The following is a 17868-nucleotide window of genomic DNA, read 5'->3' on the forward strand; positions in this document are numbered from 1 at the left end:
ATTCCGCGCCCAAGAATGTCCTTGTTTGGGATGGTATCAGCCTTGACTTTTGTAAATTGACTGTGTATCCCAGTCCTTGTAGCAAGTAAATGACCCTTTGTAAATCTGTTGTCAGCTTGCTTTTGTTGTCCCCTTGTAGTAGGCAGTCGTCCAGGTATGGGTAAATCTGAATTCCCTGTAGTCTGCAATGGGCGATTACTGATGCCAGGCATTTTGTGAATACTCTGGGCGCAGTAGATAAGCCAAAGGGCAATGCTGAGAATTGATAGTGCTCTGATCCTGCAAGAAATCTGAGGTATCTTCTGCAGATTGGTCGAATGGGGACGTGCAGGTATGCCTCCTTGAGATCTAGAGTTACCAGCCAAGACTCCTTGCCCAGCATGGGAAGAAGTTGCTGTAGGGTCAGCATTTTGAATTTTGGGACAATGATGTATGTATTTAAGGTGGACAGGTCGAGAATTGGTCTCCAACTTTTTCCTTTCTTGGAACTAGGAATAGTCTGGAATAGAACCCCTTTCCTTGTTCTGCTGTTGGCACTCTTTCCACAGCTCTCATGTTTGCTAACTCCATTATCTGGCGTAGAGCCTCTGTTTTTGATTTGGAGGTAGATTTGGCATTCCTCTTTTGACTGGTAAAGTGTGGAAGTGAAACCGTAACCTTGATCTATGGTTTGTAAAATCCACTTGTCTTTTGTTATGTAGTGCCAGTTCTTTGAAAATAAGGTTAACTTTCCGCCTAGAGGAGCTGCTATTTGTTCCCTGGTAGGCGGAGTTAGGATTAAGTCACTGTGGTTGTGCTGATGTAGTGGCAGTGGCTGCGTCTGTGCCTCTGTTGTTACCTTGCCACTGTCGTCCTCTGTAGGCACCTCCTCTAGATTGGTTTCTGCCTCTGGAACGCCTATTCCTGCCCTTTGAAATTTTGTGGAGTTAGGAAAGGACCAATTTTGGCAGGCCAGTTCCTGCTAAACCTTGGGGTTGAACCTGCAAGAAATCTTTAACAGTTTGAACAGATTTTGCCTTTTCTTCCATTTTCTTCATAACCTGCTGGGCAGGTGTACCAAACAAACTTGTCTTGTCCATAGGAGCATCTAGCAACTTAGCTTTAACATGATCCGTAAAGCTTGTTCCTTTAGCCATGCATGCCTTCTTATCACTGTGCCTGTCATGGCTGATCTAAATGAAGCCTCCAGTGCATCATAGCCACATTTTAAGGAATGGTTGCTAACCTGTTGTATGTTATTTACCATCTCTAATACATATTTCTTATCAAGAGATTCATCAGTGGTTAGTTTTTAGTTAACTGATCAAGCATAAACTCTTGGTATTGTATCATGTGAAACTGACAGTTTAAAGCTCTAGCTGAGAGAGTAGCTGAAGTGTAGACCTTTTTACCCCATCTGTCTAATGACCTTGCTTCCCTTTCAGAAGGAATAGGGTTTTAGCTGTGGTCGCGGCTACTGCCTTGGGACCCTGGGATATAGTTTCTGGGTCTGCAAGAGGGGCCTTGTAAAGGTGGTGATGAGTATCTGGCACCCTGTAAAATCTGTCTGGTTTGGCAGGGGCTGGGGGTAAAGAATCTGGAGCGGAGCAAACATCATTGAAAGCATCATCCACCACAGAGAGAACAGGAGGTATAGCTAAGGGCCTGTGCTGTGGGAGGTGCAGAAAGGTCCTAAGTCTTTTCTGGAGTCTGAAAAATCCTGTTGCTGCCATTGGAACTGTTCTCGCATGGCATGCAAGGTTTCCCCAAAGGAGAATTCTTCTGGTGGGGAAGCAGCTGGAATGGATTCTTCAGCATCAGAATCTTCAAAATTGGAGAAGGAGCCTCTGGCTGGTCAGTAATGTCTGATTCATCAGCAGAATCATCAGAAGACACTGGCTCAGGGGCTCTGCCCTAGGTCTCTTCTCCTGGGGCTGAGAGGCCCTGTCTGGGTGAGATTGAGATCCTCTAATTAAAGAAATTAAATCTTCTGCCAAAGAAAGCATTTGAGAACTAGAAGAGGGCCTGGATGTGGGGGTTTAACAGGCACTGATTTAGTAGTCTTGGCTGCTTTAGCCCTGGCGAAGGCCTTAATGGACATGGCTGCTGGAGGCCTAGCAGCACCACGTGCTGGGGTAGAGACATCCAAGGGGATGGTGTCTGATAAGTCAACCACCGTAGTGGGTAAAATTTCTGAGGTCGATTCAAGAGTTGTAGCAGGGGCCTCAGTTGTAAGAATAGGTTCAGCTGTACTTTGATCAGTTTTCGGTTTCGCCGAAACCGAGACACTCATGTTTGCTTTACCGTGGTTTCGCCGAAACCCTGGACCGCGAGTGTCGGTCTTTATCTTTGCGCTTTTTGGAAGATTGGGTAGTCGGAGGATCCGACGGCATAATGTACGCAAAATCAGTACCGAAAAACTGTTCTGCAAACTCCGACCGACGCCTAAGTGTTCGTCGGTTGAAGGAGGCACAGGCCGAACAGGCTGCTACGTCGTGGGCTGGGCCTAAACAAGGCAGACAGTAAGAGTGGAAATCTTTATGAGGTATTTGTTTCCCACAGGTTAAACAATTGTTAACTTTTTCTGACATCGGCTGAGGCAAGAAAGAGTCCCCAACGGGGTACTTAGCTTTAGAAGTCTTCGAAGTAGTATTCGGTAGAAGTAATCTCTGGATCCGACCGACCGGCACTTGCGAACAACTTCTGCTTCGGGCGCCACGCGGCAAGAAAGACTGAGGAAAATGGCGTCGGCTGATGCTTTTATACCCGAAGACCAACAGAGATGACGTCGGGTGGAGTGCGACATCAGCCGAAGCCGGACCCGGACTTTGGAATCCGGCCGACTGCAGGGCTGCCTGACGACAGGACAACCCACTTGTTATGACTGCAGATGCATCCATGAAGGACATCAGCAACCCTGCAAGAGGCCTCCAATGAACCAAAACCACATTACAAAGTATGTTTTCCAACCTGTTCAGCAGAATGCATTAAATCCTGTAATTCTTTATTTTCCGCACAGTCAGGAATCAACATTTCCTGTTTAAGCAATCCAATAACATGTTGCTGATACTTTAACATATGAAACTGGCAGTTTAAAACCCTTATGGCCAAGGTTGCAGAAGTGTACACCTTCTTACCCCATTGATCTAGCGCCCTGGAGTCTCTATCAGAAGGGGTAGGATTTTTAGCAGTAGAAGCATTAATGCCCTTGGGTCCCTGTGAAATAGTCTCTGGATCCACAATAGGATTTTTAAAAAGGAATTTGTGTGAATCAGGAACCCTGTAATATCTGTTAGGTTTTCTGGGGGCAGGAGGTAAAGAATCAGGGGCCAAACTAGATTCCGAAAAAGCATCATCAACAATGTCTAGTACAGGAGGAATAGCTAAAGGCCTATGCTGCGGCAGGAGTAAGAAATCCCTAAGCCTCTTTTCTAAATCAGAGAAATCCTGGCTTTCCCAGTGGGGATGCTCCCCAAGAGTATGTAAGGTTTCACCAAAAGAAAAATCCTCTGGAGGGGAAGCAGAGGGAATAGAGTCCTCTGCATCAGAATCCTCATAAATAGATAAGGGCAAATCCAGATCATCAGAAGAATCAGAAAAATCAGAATCCTGGTCAGAGGATTCATAAACAACTTCAGTCCTAGGTCTCTTTGATGGGGGAGGTTGGCTTCCCCCTGATTAGAGTTATAAGATCTTCAGTCATTCTTATCATTTGTTTTTTTAGGCATAGAAGCCTGAGCATGCGGCCTGGGTGTCATTTTTTTAGGCATGGTTTGAGATTTAGGCCTAAATGAAGAAGGAGGCGTCGGTTTAATATACAAGTCCGTAGGCCTGAATACACCCTCAGAAGCCGGTGCCTGCACAGCAACTCCGGACCCATCCAAGCTAGAGACATCCGCAGGTTCCATAGTTGAAGCATCTTGCAGCATACTGGACTCCGAATGGGTCTCAGTAGAGCCTGCGAATCAGAAGTAGCGGGTATCAGGGGCTGCGAAAGCACCTCACTGAGTACCGGCGAACTGGCGACTGGCTTAGGAGAAGCATCGTCAGCAGCTTTGGAACTCGGCAGCCTGTCTCTCTCTTTATCTTTGCGTTTTTTCAGAATCCCGGTGTCGGATGGCTAACTGACGACATTTCTGGATAATTAAACAGAGAACCTAAATATTTAGAGGTGAAAATATACCGACGGATAGTGCGCTGATTAAATAAAGCACAAAACCGACAGCAAAGTACGTCGTGGTCAGGGCCTAGGCAAGGAATACAGTACGAATGAAAATCTTTATGAGGTATTCTCTTTCCACAAGTAATTTAATTATTAACTTTTACTGACATCGGTAAGGAGCAAGAAAAAGTTTCCCCAATGGGGTACTTAGCTTTAGTTGAAGACTTCGGTACTGAAACTTGAAAATGAAAATTTCAAGAGTCGGCCGACCGGCACTTGCGAACTGCTTCTGCTTCGGGCACCGCACGGCAAGAAAGACTGATGTAATGGCGTCGGCTGCATGTTTTATTCCCCTGACGGCCTGACGTCATGAAAGAAGGGACAGCAACCGACGCAGGACCCAATACTTTGCTAATCAGGCTGACTGAGGGCTACTGTAAGCAGATAACCCAAATGTAATGACTGCAACAGTGAAACACGAAGAACATCTGCTTATCTGCTATCTGGAAGGCTAAAATGTTTGTTTTGAATCACTTATTTTCTCCTTTCTAGTGGTTCTCTTCCTGAAAAATGTATAAATCAAGTACTACTGCACCCTTCCTATGTATGCATCAGATAATACAGATCAGTGGTACCATGCTGACCACCCCCCAGCATGGAAACATGGGTCATTTAGACCTCAGATTTCTTTCCCACTTATGTACAGTCTATAAAACAATGGAAACGCCGAAGCAGCAACCCTAATAAAAAAAGCTAAGTACCATGGTCTGTGGTCGTCCACAAAGAATTTATAAATAAGGATACAAAATAAAAAAAAAAAAATAAAAAAATAAAAAAAAACTCTTCAAAAAGATTATCTTGGTTGTCATCAGTGCTGGATAACTGATCTCATGAACAGCAGCAGCACAACACAGTTGGCGAGCTCCAAGGCCTTCTCATACGTACAGGCCCGGAGTAATTTCAGTACTCGTACTCACCAAGCTGTTATAAAGCAGATGCCACTATCTGCATTTTTGAAACAAGATAAGTTTGCGGACTATTAAAATCTCCAAACAGGACAACCTGCTGAAACACCAGTTGCAGCCTCAGCACAGGACAAGCAGGAAGCCTAAGCATTCTTACAGGAAGGAATGAGTAGTGTTCCTCCTGCACACAGTTAAGGAAGGAATGAGTAGTGTTCCTCCTGCACACAGTTAAGGAAGGAATGAGTAGTGTCCTCCTGCACACAGTTAAGGAAGGAATGAGTAGTGTCCTCCTGCACACAGTTAAGGAAGGAATGAGTAATGTCCTCCTGCACACAGTTAAGGAAGGAATGAGTAATGTCCTCCTGCACACAGTTAAGGAAGGAATGAGTAGTGTCCTCCTGCACACAGTTAAGGAAGGAATGAGTAGTGTCCTCCTGCACACAGTTAAGGAAGGAATGAGTAATGTCCTCCTGCACACAGTTAAGGAAGGAATGAGTAGTGTCCTCCTGCACACAGTTAAGGAAGGAATGAGTAGTGTCCTCCTGCACACAGTTAAGGAAGGAATGAGTAGTGTGTTCTCCTGCACACAGTTAACAACGGCAGCTGGGAACAGAGAGTCTATGACCAGCAACAAGGCAAGCAGCATTAGCTGTGCAGAAAAAGCTTCTATGCCAGAGTCCTTCAGAGTTCAGTAACAAAACAACCAACTTTAATTCCAGGTGGTACCTTGTGTCATCAGGAGTAAAGTATTGTACACCATACCTAATGCTAGCCACCATGAGCTAGAAGAAAGTTCAAAGGTACAATCACTCCAACCTATTTTTAAAAGGTGGTATGAAAATCTAATATCTATGTACACTTTGAAGGAGGAGTACTAGTTAGTCCTGTGAGTCTACAGGAGTTTTGAGGAAGCAAAAATAATAGACAAACACCTCAGAATTTACTCATTCATGTGCTGTTCTGGCATTCCAGAAAAAAAAAAAATACCAACTTGCTTTCATAAATTGTAAAATGAAGACACCCCATGACAGCTCATTCAGTTAACTCACCCCTCTGTTCTCTGGCTCTGGCCTCTGTCCCTGAGGTCTGGGTGGAGTCTTCTCTCTGCAAATCACCAAGACAACTAATAAACATCCCTGTTACCAAACACATTCTCTTCTGCTTAGTTTAATTAATACCATATATTTTAACCTGAAATAATAGATTCATGTACTCAAAATGTAAAACACAGTCTTAAGTTTGATAAATGGACTTTATTACAGGACTGGTAGTGAATCATAAATGTAGTTGGCAAGTAGGATAAAACAGTTCATTAGAGACAAATGCTCAGGAAAGTTGTTTGATATCACCAAGGCGGGCCATGTGCCACTGCAGTTCCTCAAGAGAACACTAAAACTTTGCTGCACTCGTACACCTGAGACCTTCAGTAAGCTCTTCACAGTCGGTTCACATTTCTTAATCAAGTTGGGTGCAAACGGTTTACTATCAATACTGTGAACGACAATCTGTCGGCATGTATGCTGCCGAAAATCAGATTGTCGTTCACAGAAGGTAAACTGTGTGGGATAGTCAAACACACTTATGCAAATGCAGTAGTGCATTTGCTTAAGTGTGTTTGACAAACTGTATGGAGGTTGCGGTACAGTGGAGATTGGAAATTCATCCATATCCCCACTGTAGTGCGATCTCTATGTTGGAATATATTATTAGCAGGGGGTGTGGGGGTGCAGCTCCTAAGCGGATATCACATGATGTTTTCAATGACAATGCAGACTCAAATGTGTTGATCATTTGGGTCAACACTGACGTGGACAAGATTCCGGTTTCGATGGTTTACTTAGATAACTGCGAACAGAAATTATTTACCCTTTCGCAATATTGATAGTAAACCAGATGCAAACATCTGCCTGCAACCCAAACTAGTTCATTGTTGAACAAAACAATATATATGCACCTCATTTACATAATTAGTAGGTGTTTCACTGAAGCACCGTACTTCATTTATTTAGCAGACACTTTATTCCTTCAAAACCAAGTCACAAGAGATACAATAGCAAACTTTGCACGTTAAAAATATATAGAAGTATACACACAGTCATAGTGCTTGAAAGTTATATACATTGACTTAGAGATCAAACAATACTGGGGAAAAGGCATGCTCCCCACCCCTGAAAACTGGGTGATCCTACACACCTGTTAACCATTTGTTAACTGACCAACTGAGGAGCATACTCCTCCCCATCCAATGTAGAGGTGGGTGCAGCTGCACAGTGAAGCACTGATACTGAGCAACTAGACAGCCTCAAGTCAAAGATCTGTACCAAATGCTGAAGATCCCTACACCAAGAACAGTTACAAGCCAAGCTTTTTTCTGGCAGATGGTGCAGAAAACTCCATCTTGAGCATTCAAATCACAGACTCACTCAACAGCAAAGGGGCTTACATCAGGTGTTTCACATGTGATGCTGTTGACACTGAAGCAGGGAATAGTGCTGAAGAGACGGGATCCGGATGAAACAATGGCTTAGGTGCCATCAATGCAGAAATAGCTACCAGGGAGGGTTAGAAAATTTGACAAAAGGACAACCTGATCTGCCTTAGTAACTGAAGAGGAAAGGATGATGTCCAACTCAATCTGCACCTTCAGAAAAGCCCTCATTATCTGTCCTCAATCAGCTTCTGATGTACTTTTAAAGGAGGAGTGCATCAACTTCAAGGAAGAGGTTGGGGGAGACCTGGAAGGAATAAAAATAGCCAACTCGCTCACAGAGGAATCCCTACCAGACGAAGAGGTGGACTTGTCCCTAAATAACGCGTTTCTAAAATCAAAGGCTTTTACGCTGGTGTGAAGAAGGGGGAAGATTCTCTCCTTGGTACATTAGGTGAAGAAAAAGCTTGGACTTGCATTTTTACGTTTTCTAGCTTCCCTGTCCCTAGCTTTATCCTTCTTATCAGACTTTTCTGCTTGCTCTGCAGGTACAAGACCTTTAAGAACAAGTTTAGTCCACCCATTTGCCAAGGACTGAAGACTGAACTCCTTGCAAATAAAGTACTTAGTACTGAGATGCTCTGGACCTAAACAAACTACACACAGTTCATGTGCGTCCTGAGGTGGGAGCTTATGCCCACATTAAGTAAACTTTAAAAATCTTCTTTCTCTCAGATCAAAAAAATTAACTACCACAGTAAGCAATTTACCACAGACGTTAGCAACGAGATGGAAGACCTTCCTAATAGAACACATATATACAGACATGCTTGGAGTCATACACACACATTATATATGTGTATACACATATATATATATATATATATATATATATATATATATATGTGTATACACATATATATATATATATATATATATATATATATATATATATATATATATACATATACACACACACACACACACACACACACACTCGTATATACAACGATCAATTAACACCTTTTAAGCAGCTGAAAAAATGGGCACAGAGCAGGCTCTTTATTGCCAAGAAACTAAGAAACTGAAATATAGCAATTTCTATCAAAATTATCTACAAGGTATTAAAACTAAATTATAGAAGTACTGACTAGCAACTGATATACAAATTACTCTGAAAAATAAAACTGTAAAAAGCAGTTAGCTGAGGTTACAACTGAAATATATATTATTTTTACCCTGTGGTGGCAAATGTGTTTTGAAGGAGAGGTACACAGGTGATTCTGGAAAAGTCTGCAGGAACTCGAGTCACTGGAGCACTGGCAAAATGTTCGAAACAGATCCAACGGGTGGTTTGGTACCAAACTGTCTGATCGAACAGACTAATACTACTAGTAACACATTTCAAGGAAAGCTGGACTACAAGTATGGCTATTTGCCAGAAGACTAACTTGAACTTTGGTGTTGGAGAAAACGTTTGAGAATTCCTAAGACTGAAAAAATTCAAACTAGTCATATTTAAGGAAATAAATCCAGATTGCTCACTGGACGACTTTGTAGTAACTAAAACTCAAATATTTTGGCCACATAATAAGAATGCTAGGAAAGCACAAAGGGGGAGGTAGAGAATAAAGTGAACAGACAGCATTACCTAAAGAAATACAAAAACTGCAAGGACTTAAAGCAGCAGTTCTTGACAACACCCACAGTGTGCTTACGTCCTTAAGGTCAAGAGGAGTTTGATTCAACTAAACAAAATCTTCAACAACCACAAGTGCTTCCAACACACAGTTTATGCATACTTATAAAAAGGCAAAGAAAACATACCAATCAAACTAAGATACTTGTGCATTAACTGATCTGTTACATGCACGGGGAAAAAGCTACTGCAGGCCACCTGTACCTCAAATGTATTCACAGATACCTGCTCCATCACAAAATTCAAAATCCAGCCATCTGCCACAATCTTGAAAAGTCACTTACAGGGAAAACTGTTAAACATGAAAACTCTCCAGAGAAAAAAACAAACAGTAGAAATTTACACCTCCAACTCAAATACGTCAAGTCTGCACAGAAAATTAGTAAAGAAATAAAACAAAACAAATCAGGGTTGTGGTACAAAGTGAGCACACTACAGTAGTAAATAAACTCAAATTCAACTACATTACCTGATCAGGAAAAGTACAAGACATCCAATAAGGTAAAAAACAATCTTCTGAGGAAAGTGAAAGAACAAACTTCACATCCAGAATAATTAGTGAGAAGTGTAGAAAGAGACAGGAAGTAAATAATGTGGAAAAAACAGATGTCCTTACATTCACTGCTGCAGTATTCCTTACACATGGGGATTCCCTGCCATGAAGCCCACCGTCCGGCCAGTTTACCAAAGTCTACCATTGCTGTAAGGTATGCTGAACATCATCTGCACACTCCTTGTGTGGGGTAGGGCATAAAGGGGACATTCAGGTATACCACCTTCAGAACATTTTTGCTGCCAGTCCGAATGTTATTTTAATCAGTCTGCTACCTCTGTCTGTTTTTCTGTTTGTTGGCTTTCCTGTGCTTACTCTTGTTTGCTGGAGTCCTCACAGTCGCAGATAAGTACCCAGTTGGGTTTTTGGTTACTTTTTCTGCTGTTTGGGGTTAATGTCACCAAGGAAGGGTAAATGCCAATGTAGGAGACCGAATCCCCATAAAGACCACCACTATAAAGTGTCTTTTTTGCCTAGGTGCTGCTCACGACCATATGTCTTTTTCAGTTGGTCAGGCACTTGTCCCCAAAACTCTTCATAGCAGGCTTTCTTCCCTTTCCTTGCATCTTGAGCACCAGCGTTTTAAGCTTCTTGCTGCAGATACTATGGATGGGACTTCCTGTCCCGAAGGGGTCAGCTGTCAGGGAAGAAGATGATGCATAAGGTAAGACTGGAATCTTCCACTGTCCAGATCCTGCCGGGAGTTTCTCCTGAGGTTATTATGCACCCAGAGGCTCACCCAGTTTAGTCAGATTCTTCCAGTACATCTGGGTTTGGAAGCCAGTGAGGATATGGCAGACAGCACGTCAGACGAGGTTTTGCAGGCATCCGTTTCGGGCATTCAGAGGGAGCCACGGCTGACTGTTTCCAAGAGGTCTACAGGGGTTCTGCAGTTTCTCTTTAGGGAAGAGGTTCCTACTGCGGTTGTGGAATGCCGTCCTGAGTCTGACCCTTCTCAGATTTCTATGATGGATGTCCACTTAAAAAAGAAACAGAAAACTAATCAAGTTTCTTCTGCTCCTAGGGATCCGCAAAGTGAGTGGCAGGCTTTTACTCAGGGGTTATTTAATGCTTTACTGTCCTTTGGAAAAAACAAAGTACCCACAAACTACCACATAGGTGGCAGTCCCCTAAATACGGAAGACATAATAAGGGATCTGGGGACCCAAGTAGATAGTAATCTCACCTTTGATAATCACATTGCCAAAGTGGTTAGAAAATCCTTCTATGTGGCCCACCTAATCACAAAAGGGTTTGCATCCAGATCAAAAGAGGTCATTGTGCCCCTCTACTCATCACTCATCAGACCCATCTTAGAGTACAATGCTCCATTTGGGATGTACCTTACAAGACACCTGCAACAGCTGGAAAGACCACAGACGAACCTAACCAAGAGGATCAATGGCCTCAAACAGATGCCATATGCAGCTCGACTGAAGAAACTCCAGTTGTACTCGGTTGCATACCGCCTACTCAGAGGTGATCTCTGCCTGACATACAAGGCCATGTCCAACCCAGAATTGATGGACATGCTCCACCTAAAGAAAACCTTATTCCCTCGAGCCACACACTCTAGGGATCTAAACCTTACCACAACAATAACTAGGACATGCTGGAGGGATAGATTCCTGTCCCAGAGACTTCCCATGCTTTGGAACAAGACCCCAATCTACATTAGGCAGAGCTCCTCGCTAACCCTCTTCAAAAGAAACCTTGACGAGTGGATGGGAAACAGAAAGTTTACCTCAGGGATCACTTCAGTGGCTCTGCTGGACTGAGGCACAGGGAACTAATCTAACAGGATGGCAAAAGCCAACACATTCTGGCTAGGCTTATAAATGCCTTCGAGCAGATAGCCTAGTAACCACCTATAAGGCCTCTTCAAGGGACTTCCGTTCCTGCTCCTCCTTGGTCCTCCTCTTCCCCTAAAAGGCCCATAGGATTGCATTCTTCTGAGGTGGATTCTAATGATGGCTCCCTTGCTTATTCTACCCAGATGTCTGCTCCTTTAGACTACGGGTCTGAGGAGGAGGATTGTCATATTCTAGATAATTCTTCGGAGGAAATTTCCTTTGGGGACACGATTTCTAGGATGATAGAATTTTTTTGTGGGATTGTGCTCAGGTTTCAGATATCGGTAAGAGGCACTATGAGTTACTGCAGATGGAAACTCCTAAACCTGCTGCCATTCCTCCTGCCTTGCCTGCTTTATTGGATTTTTTCCCACTGCCTCTAAAGCACCGGATTCTCTGCCCCCTGTTGTAAAAAGAAGTCTGACAGGTTTTACAGGGTGCCTGAGGATTGTTCCTTTTCAAGTGGCCTGCTGTTGACCCCTCTGATAAGCCATCTCAATTGCTTCTTTCTCCTAGTTACTGCCTTCTGACAAGGACAGTATAACCATGGCTAGGCTGGGTAAGACTACATATACTTCGGCTACCCTAGCTTTTAGGGCTATTAATTATATCTCTAGGTATGTTTTGGCGCTTCGTTCTCAGGCTTGTCATATTCTTTCTGATGTTCCAGACAGAATAAATCTTCTGCTCTTCCCTTGCTTGGGACTTCCTCTCAGGTAGTTCATCATTCGATCAAATGTAGTTATGATGCAGCAGATGCCTCTTCTATGGCTGCTGCTTCTGATTCGGTTCTGAGGAGATATTCATGGCTTCTGCTTCAACCTTTGCCCGATGATATTAAGGCTAAGTTGCTGGATGCTCCTCTAGATAAGACTCTTGTTTGGTGAAGCAGCTGCTGGTTTACTTAAGTCTCTTCAGGACAAGGGGAAGGCCTTACAGGAGCTTAAGCGTGTCTGTTTCTCCTGTGCCTAAACTTCAGAGAAACTACCCTTCTAAGCCAACCTTTGTTCGTAGGCAGTCTGAAAAGTAAAAAGGGTAGTAAACGACTCCTCCTGCTACGGCCACTCAGACTGCAGGGATTCTTAAGCCTTCCTTTCCTGACAAACCATGTGCTGTCTGACTATCCACTCGTTCCCAGCCATATTCCTCTTTCTCTTCCTGTATGGCTCCGAATCACCCAGGATTCCTGGGTTCTGTCGGTCATTCGGCAAGGGTACTGCATGGTCTGGATTTCCCACCCTGCTTTTATGGGCATTCCTCAGCCTCCTCAGGAGCAATTTCCTATTTTTCACAGAGGTTCTTCAGGATCTCTTGTCTATTCAAGAGGTGCCTGTGCCCTGAAGGGGAAATGGTTTTATTACAGACCATTTCTAGTGCCCAGAAAAGAAGGTACATGGAGACATATTCTATATCTCTCCCGCCTAAACACTTTTCTGAGATTGCCTTCCTTTCAGATGTCCTTTCAGTCTCTTTTTCCTCTCTTGCTCCCTCAAGCCTTACTGGTGTCTCTGGACCTCAGGGATGCTTATCTCCATATTCTGATCCATCCTCTTTTCAGGAGATTTTTGTGTTTCTCTGTTGTTTCCTGGCATTTTCAGTTATGTGCTTAGCCCTTTACCCTTTATACTGCCCAAAGGGTGTTCACCAAATGTCTCACTCCTACAACTGCCTTTTGCAGGCTTCAAGGAATCCAAATCTTTCCTTATTTGGATGACCTGCTGATTCAAGCATCCTCTCCAGAGGTCCTTTTGCAAAATCTTCATTTTACCATTTCTCTTCTTCACAGCCAAGGGTTCACAATAAACTACAAAACATTTTCCCTGACACCTCCTCAGGATCATGTCTTTCTGGGTTGCAGGTTTCAAACAGTGCCAATGCTGGCATCGCTGCCCCCTCCAAAGGCATTAACTCATTTCTTTCTTTCAAACTCTTCTTCCCCTGGCCTCCATTACAGCTAGTAATGAATGTAAGGACATAGTACAGTTGTGTAAAATCTTAACATAATGATAGATGTCTCTGCCTTCACCGCTGCAGTATTCACTCCCTCCCTCCCTCCATCCCTCTAGTCTTTTTTTCCTTCCTGGTTGTGCAGGTTCTCCTTGGACTGCTGTCCCCCCTGGGGCAACCAGTTCTGAGGATGGTACGCCTGAACATCCCCTTTATGCCCTATCCTACGCAAGGAGTGTGCAGGTGACGTTCACCATACCTTACAGCAACTGTAGACTTTGGTAAATTGGCCGGACAGTGGGCTTCACGGCGGGGAATCCCCATTTGTAAGGAATACTGCAGTGGTGAAGGCAAGGACATCTACTGTTACGGTAAGATTTTACACAACTGTACTTTACTATAGCAACAGAAATCAAACACTCTGACCTTGAAGTCAAATCACACACAGACATACAAATACAGTAGAAAGAATGTGTGAGGGATTGTTACCCTAAAAAGTAAATCTGAAAATACTTTGCACAAATGCCAAAAACTGCAGGAATACAAATGCATATTAAAATATAATGAAAAGACACAAAAATTACCATATAAACCTAAACATCACACATATACCAAAAGCCAAGTCATTTTTAGAAAATGTTGGGGACGGTAAGTATTTCTGCTTGGAACCTTTTTTTTCTCTTTCCTGGGAGGGTGTTCTTGGTAGCTGCCACAAAAATTATTTCCCTTGTAAAAATTTCCTAAATCAACTTAAAAACAATGGAGGAAGCATTACTACATGGAAATGCAGCATTCAGCTCTTGCAGCTGGCACCAAAGTGATTACTTCTGCAAAAGATTTTAAGGCATTTTTCTACAAAACGTAGTAATGTCTATGAAGCATTCTGCTTCTGGTATATGTTAGTCTTCTCACCTGGAATTATTTGTGAGAGAGAAAGTACAGTTTTGTACCTACCATAAATGTAGATGTTCGAGTGCTAATACAGCTGCAGTAATCACAGATGGGTTCTCTGCCGTCAGGCGGGTCCTCGGTCGGCCGAATTCCAAAGTCTAGGTCCGGCGTCGGTTGTCGTCGCTTTCTTTCCTGACGTCAGTGCGACAGGGGTATATAAGACACAGCCGACGCCATTTTCTTCAGTCTTTCTTGCCCCAGATGTCAGAAGGAAGGCAATACATAAATTATATATACAAATATAGTCAAGCAATGCAATATAATCAAAAATCAGTAGTTGCAAGCAAATACACCATAGAAGGATAACCCAAATTAGGTTGAATGAGGAGGTGTTAACCACTGGGCTTTTACCAAGAGGGGAAGGAGGGAGGGAAACCTGTACTGCAGCTGTATTAGCACTCGAACATCTACATTTATGGTAGGTACAAAACTGTACTATGTTCATCGTGCATACAGCTGCAGTAATCACAGATGGGTAGAATCCCAAAGCTACGCACAGGGTGGTAGGCACTAGGTGGAACTGGGAGCAGCCAGAATGCCCTGCAACACAGCAGAGGCAAAGCCTGCTCTAGTTTTGGAATATAAAGGCAGGTGGTAGTGTTTTGTGAAGGTATGCACAGAACTCCAAGTGGCTGCCTCCAAAATATCCTTGGTAGGGACTCCTCTGAGGAAGGCTGTAGAGGTAGCTGAGGCCCTTGTGGAGTGGGATCTGATGCCTGTAGGCACAGGTTTGCCATGAAAGGAGTAACAAAACCGTATGCAATGGCCTATCCATTTTGAAATTATATGTTTGTAAATTGGCTTCCCTTGAGCTCCTACAGCATAGGACACAAAAAGTTTTTCTGATTTCCTGAAGGGCTGTGTTCTGTCCAGATAGTAACATAGCTGTCTATGGATGTCTAAGGAATGTAGCAGCCTTTCCCCTTTGTTTTGAGGATTGGGGTAAAAGGTAGGCAAGTGTATGGCCTGATTTAAAGCTACCCTGGATACTACCTTAGGCATAAATGAAGGGTTGGTTCGTAGGGAAACCCTGTCCTGATGGAAGATGAGAAAGAGCTGCACAGCCATGAAGGCTTGTAGATCTGAAACCCTATGAGCTGATGTAATGGCCAGAAGGAAGGCTGTTTTCCAGGACAAATATTGCAAATCTGTAGAGGCAGCTGGTTCAAAGGGAGGTAATGTTAATTTTTCTAGAATGTAGTTAAGATCCCAGGCTGGGATTGGTTGTTTCATTGGATGTCTTATATTCTTAGCTCCTCTGAGGAACGGTCTTAAAAGTGGGTGAGAGAATAAGGGTGGATCAGTGTTGTATTCTGCAGAAATGGCTGAGGCATGAATTTTGATGGAGGAAAATGAAAGTCCACTGTTCAACAGCTTAGCTAAATACTGTAATATCTGAGGCAAATTCAGTTTTCTAGGATCCTGGCCTTTTTTCTCATTCCAAGCGCAAAAACATTTCCACTTTGCGGAGTAAGCCTTTCTAGTAGATGGTCTTCTGGCCTCCAAAATGACATCCTGCACCTCTTTGGAGAGTAGGGTCTGCTGTGGTGTTAAGGAATTTTCCATGCAGCCAGATTGAGAGTTTTCAGCTGACTGTGAAGAGTTTTGTAGTTGTGCTGAGTCAGTAGAAGAGGCATTAGAGGTAGGGTCCAGGGAGGAGCATGTGTTAGGCTCCTTAGGAGTGGGTACCAGTGTTGTCTTGGCCAGTCTGGAGAAATCAGTATCATCTTCGGTCTGTCTGCTCTTGCTTTCAAGAGCACCTTGGGCAGAAGAGGCAAAGGTGGGAAAGCGTAAACTGTCCATGTTGCCCAACTGAAAGAAAGGGCGTCCACTCTCCAGGCCTTTGGATGAAAGGTCCTTGAACAGAACTTTTCCAATTGATGGTTCCTGTGGGAGGCGAAGAGATCTAGGTCTGGTCTTCCCCACGCTTGGATTATCTTTGTAAACACTTGAGGATGTAACTTCCATTCGTGTGGATCTGTCATATTTCTGCTTAGATTGTCTGCCAGCGTGTTTTCCAATCCTGGCAAGTACTGTGCTTGAAGTTCGAGTTGCCATTCCAGAGCCAAGTTCCAAAGCGACATGGCTAGCCTGCACAGGGGGTATGAATGTGTTCCACCTTGTTTGTTTATATACCACATTACTGTGGTGTTGTCTGTTCTTATCAATAATTGCCCTGGATGCAGGAGATCCTTGAAAATTGTAATTGCATTTATCACTGCTAGCATTTCTTTTTGATTGATGTGAAGGTGCTTTTCCTTTTGGGACCATTTGCCCTGAATGCACCTGTCTGTCATATGCGCCCCCCAGGCGTAGTCTGAGGCGTCTGTTGTGATTACTTGATTTGCTTGAGGCTTGCAGAATGGAAGACCTGTGTTTGTTTGGCATGCTTGGGCCCACCATAGAAATTCCTTTTGCAAACATGGAATTATTGGTATTACTGTTTCCAAACTGTGGCTGTGTTGAGACCATAGGTTTTTTAGGTACCATTGAAGTTTCCTCATATGCAACTTTGCACATGGGATTAGAAGAATGCAAGATGCCATGAAGCCCAGAGCCTGCAGGATTTTCCTTGCAGTGAGCCTGGTACAATTTGCTAGCATTTTGAAGTAATGAGTTAGTTGCCCTTGTTTTTCTGGCGTAAGATAGGCCATCTGGGTGTTTGTGTCCAAGTTGGCACCCAGGAAAGTTATTTTCTGAGATGGTGTTAGCCTGGATTTTTCCTTGTTTACTGTGTATCCCAGAGAATTCAATAACCATGTTACATAAGCCAGATGTTCCAGAAGTAGGTGCTTGTTGTCCGCTTGGATCAGGCAGTCGTCCAGATAAGGGTAAATTTGTATCCCTTGAAGTCTGCAGTAGGCAATTACTGATGCCAGGCATTTCGTGAATACTCTGGGCGCAGTAAATAAGCCAAAGGGCAATGCAGAGAATTGATAGTGGATTGAACCTGCAAGAAATCTGAGGTATCTTCTGCAACTTTGTCTGATTGGGACATGCAGGTATGCCTCCTTGAGGTCCAATGTTACCAGCCAAAACTCCTTGCCCAGCATGGGAAGAAGCTGCTGTAATGTGAGCATCTTGAATTTTGGTACGAGTAGAAATGTGTTTAGGATGGATAAGTCCAAAATGGGTCTCCAGTCGGTTTCTTTCCTTGGTACCAGAAAAAGTCTGGAATAAAAACCTTGACCTTGTTCGTGAGTAGGTACCTCTTGAATAGCTTTCATGGCCATAAGCTTTGAAATTTGTATTTGAGCCTCTGCCCTTTGATTGTGTGGCAGGTTCGGCATGCCACTCTTTTTTTGGAAGAGTGTGAAAGTGAAATCTGTAG

The 17868-nt window shown here is 43.5% G+C and overlaps 1 protein-coding gene across 2 annotated transcripts in view; it reads right to left on the reverse strand.

Annotated features, from left to right (window-relative positions):
- RNF185 (ring finger protein 185) overlaps positions 1-17868 on the reverse strand; it is a 471432-nt gene that overhangs the window by 237430 nt on the left and 216134 nt on the right. For both annotated transcript variants that reach the window (XM_044068822.1, XM_044068823.1), the window contains one exon: positions 6156-6210. In XM_044068822.1, coding sequence (XP_043924757.1) covers positions 6156-6210 — 55 coding nt within the window. The remainder of the gene's footprint in view (positions 1-6155; positions 6211-17868) is intronic.

Source organism: Protopterus annectens, chromosome 4.part0 (assembly GCF_019279795.1).
Source record: "Protopterus annectens isolate FY-2018-M chromosome 4.part0, PAN1.0, whole genome shotgun sequence".
Lineage (NCBI taxonomy): Eukaryota > Metazoa > Chordata > Ceratodontiformes > Protopteridae > Protopterus > Protopterus annectens.